At 32.5% G+C, this 2,405-nt stretch overlaps 1 protein-coding gene across 1 annotated transcript; it reads left to right on the top strand.

Moving 5' to 3' along the window:
* Positions 1–1,131: 1,131 nt before the first annotated feature.
* LOC119680360 lies at positions 1,132–2,403 on the top strand (the record flags this gene model as incomplete). Its single annotated transcript, XM_038093141.1, has 2 exons — positions 1,132–1,755; positions 1,828–2,403. Coding segments are annotated over exons 1-2 (993 nt in total), but the record flags the coding sequence as incomplete, so codon positions are not given.
* Between the last annotated feature and the right edge of the window lie 2 nt (positions 2,404–2,405).

The raw sequence follows: 2,405 nt of genomic DNA, 5'->3' as shown, positions 1-2,405 counted from the left end.
GGTCTGCTTAATGCTCTTAATATTAACCCAATTACAATGAAATAGACAGTGTAAGACACTGTCACCAACTGTCTGAAGACAAAAACCCAGCATTGGAAGATCGAGTGCAAAGCATACAAATAGATTATAGTAATAAAGGTTTAATGACAGAACAGTTATAAGCTATTAATGATTCTAATAACAAACAATGAAGCATAATGTGGTATAACTAAAATTAGACAATCAAAATTTGGTTTATTCTAATAATAATTTATAAATAGATATTCTAAACTAGAGCTTTAGACAGTTGCTCTAAAATTAAAGAACACTTTTAGGATTTATAATAATTTATTTATTACAATTATTCAGTTTATTTATTATTAAGAGGAGATGTGATATTGCGACCATCGGGTCTATTGAACCCCGTTCTGGGGTTAAAGAAGGTGTTTAAGTTCTGTAGGACAAGAAATCTTATAGGACTTAAACAAGAAAAAATATAACCTATATTGGTTATTGAAAGATAGTTTGAAATTAAAATTTCGGGAACTCTTAAAAGAGGATAGTCATTAAAGATATATAGATAATAGATAGTATAGAGATGGGTAGAGATGGAATTAAGAACAATGTTGGAATATTGCTAAATTGACACAACTCTAGGAATATATTCATCAAATCTGAGATTATGTGTCTTGTGGTCATTATAATTTGTAAAATTTTTCATTATTTATTTATTGGTTTATTAGTTTAGAATAAAAAATATAAATCAAAATATAATACATATTCAACTAGATAGGATGGTAATAAACGGTAGAACATTGGCGACCACCGGGTGTGCCCACTTCTGGGCTTCAAGTCTTAAGTCCTGTTGCGTCGAAGGAGTTTATTACCTATTATTATTATATATGCATATGACTCTTCATTCTCTTCGCATAATCTACAGTTTGCATCGATATATATGCCTACTCTCGTAAGGTGGTGTTTTAGTTTACAGTATCCTATTAAGATATAGCCAACAAATTTAATTGTGTAAATTAAATTGGTTCATATTTTTATTGTTTAATATTCTTTTTCATATAGATTTTATTTTTAACAAAGCAATTTGGAAATTATAAGATATTTCTATATAACGTCAAAGTCTTTGAAATGAAAAATAAATATATTTTTAACAATTTCTTTAATGTCTTAATTACAGACTCAACGAAAATCACTGCCCAATATTAATTTACACCTAACAACTAATATAACTGCAGATACAAAAAAAAAAAGAAGAAAACAGCGGCAATATCGAAACTTTAAGTGCCACGAATTTTTTAACAAAAATACAACATTCAGTCTAAAAAACAAAGTAAGCAGGAGGATATGGTTTTGCCATTCGGTCTCGGAGCTGACGGCCAACACACGGGTGGCCAAACAACAATCATGGTACCAACAGCACCTCCTGCTTTTCTAATGCCTGGACAAACAAATGTATCCACCGTCATACCGATTATACCGAGCCCATATATTGATTTTATTGTTGTAAACGGTGATGATCGGTACATGATACGATGCGAGAGAAAGGCTGTACTTGAAAATAGTGTGGAATTAGCCAAACTCATACACGCCGGACCGAACAGTGGACGTAAAGGTGATAATCATTTTCAAATATCAAATGTGGATAAAAACGATTTTGAACTAGTCATAAGATTTCTTGAAACGAAATTCGTAAAATATAGTGATCATCTGCATATACTTAAAATACTCGAATTAGCTGCCCGCTTTAATTGTCCAGATTTGGTGAGTTAACCTGCGATTATATATGCTTAAAAATTAAAAAAAAAAAAATTTAACAATCTATATTTCTTACAGATAATACACTGCATACGTGAACTTGATTTACTTTTAAGTAGCATTACAGTCGTCGATGTATTTCGTGCATTGTGGTATTATCAGCATTTAATGCCTGCCAGTCAAAATCAATTGGATTCAGTTATCACATCACAAGATGCACTGTTAGCTAAAAAACAGAAACACAAGGGACGAACTGACAATCAAAGCTCAACAGCTAACTCGCATTCTAACCCTTTTACAGCTGAGGAATTTTGTGCGGCACTACTAAGTAATACTCTGCAGTTGATTGATATGCAAGCAGAATCTGTGTTAACAGAACAGCAAATGACTGAACTGCGTTTCGAGGAATTGGAAACGATTGTAAAACGTGATTCACTGCAACTGAGCTCTGAACTTGTACTATTCAGATGCTTGTCTGACTGGAGTATTGCTGAGTGTAGACGAAAAAAATTGGAACCAACGGCAGAAAATCGAAGGCGTGTCTTGGGTCCATTATGTTATGCTCCACGATATTTATTAATGAGTTCAAATGAATTTCGTAGAGCTTGTGAACGTGTTGAACTATTAGATCCAACTGAGATAACACTTGTCGATGA

This window comes from Teleopsis dalmanni, chromosome 1 (genome assembly GCF_002237135.1).
Source record: "Teleopsis dalmanni isolate 2A chromosome 1, ASM223713v2, whole genome shotgun sequence".
Classification (NCBI taxonomy): Eukaryota; Metazoa; Arthropoda; class Insecta; order Diptera; family Diopsidae; genus Teleopsis; species Teleopsis dalmanni.
The sequence above is the reverse complement of the archived record's forward strand: the minus strand, read 5'-3'. Positions and strand labels throughout refer to the sequence as shown.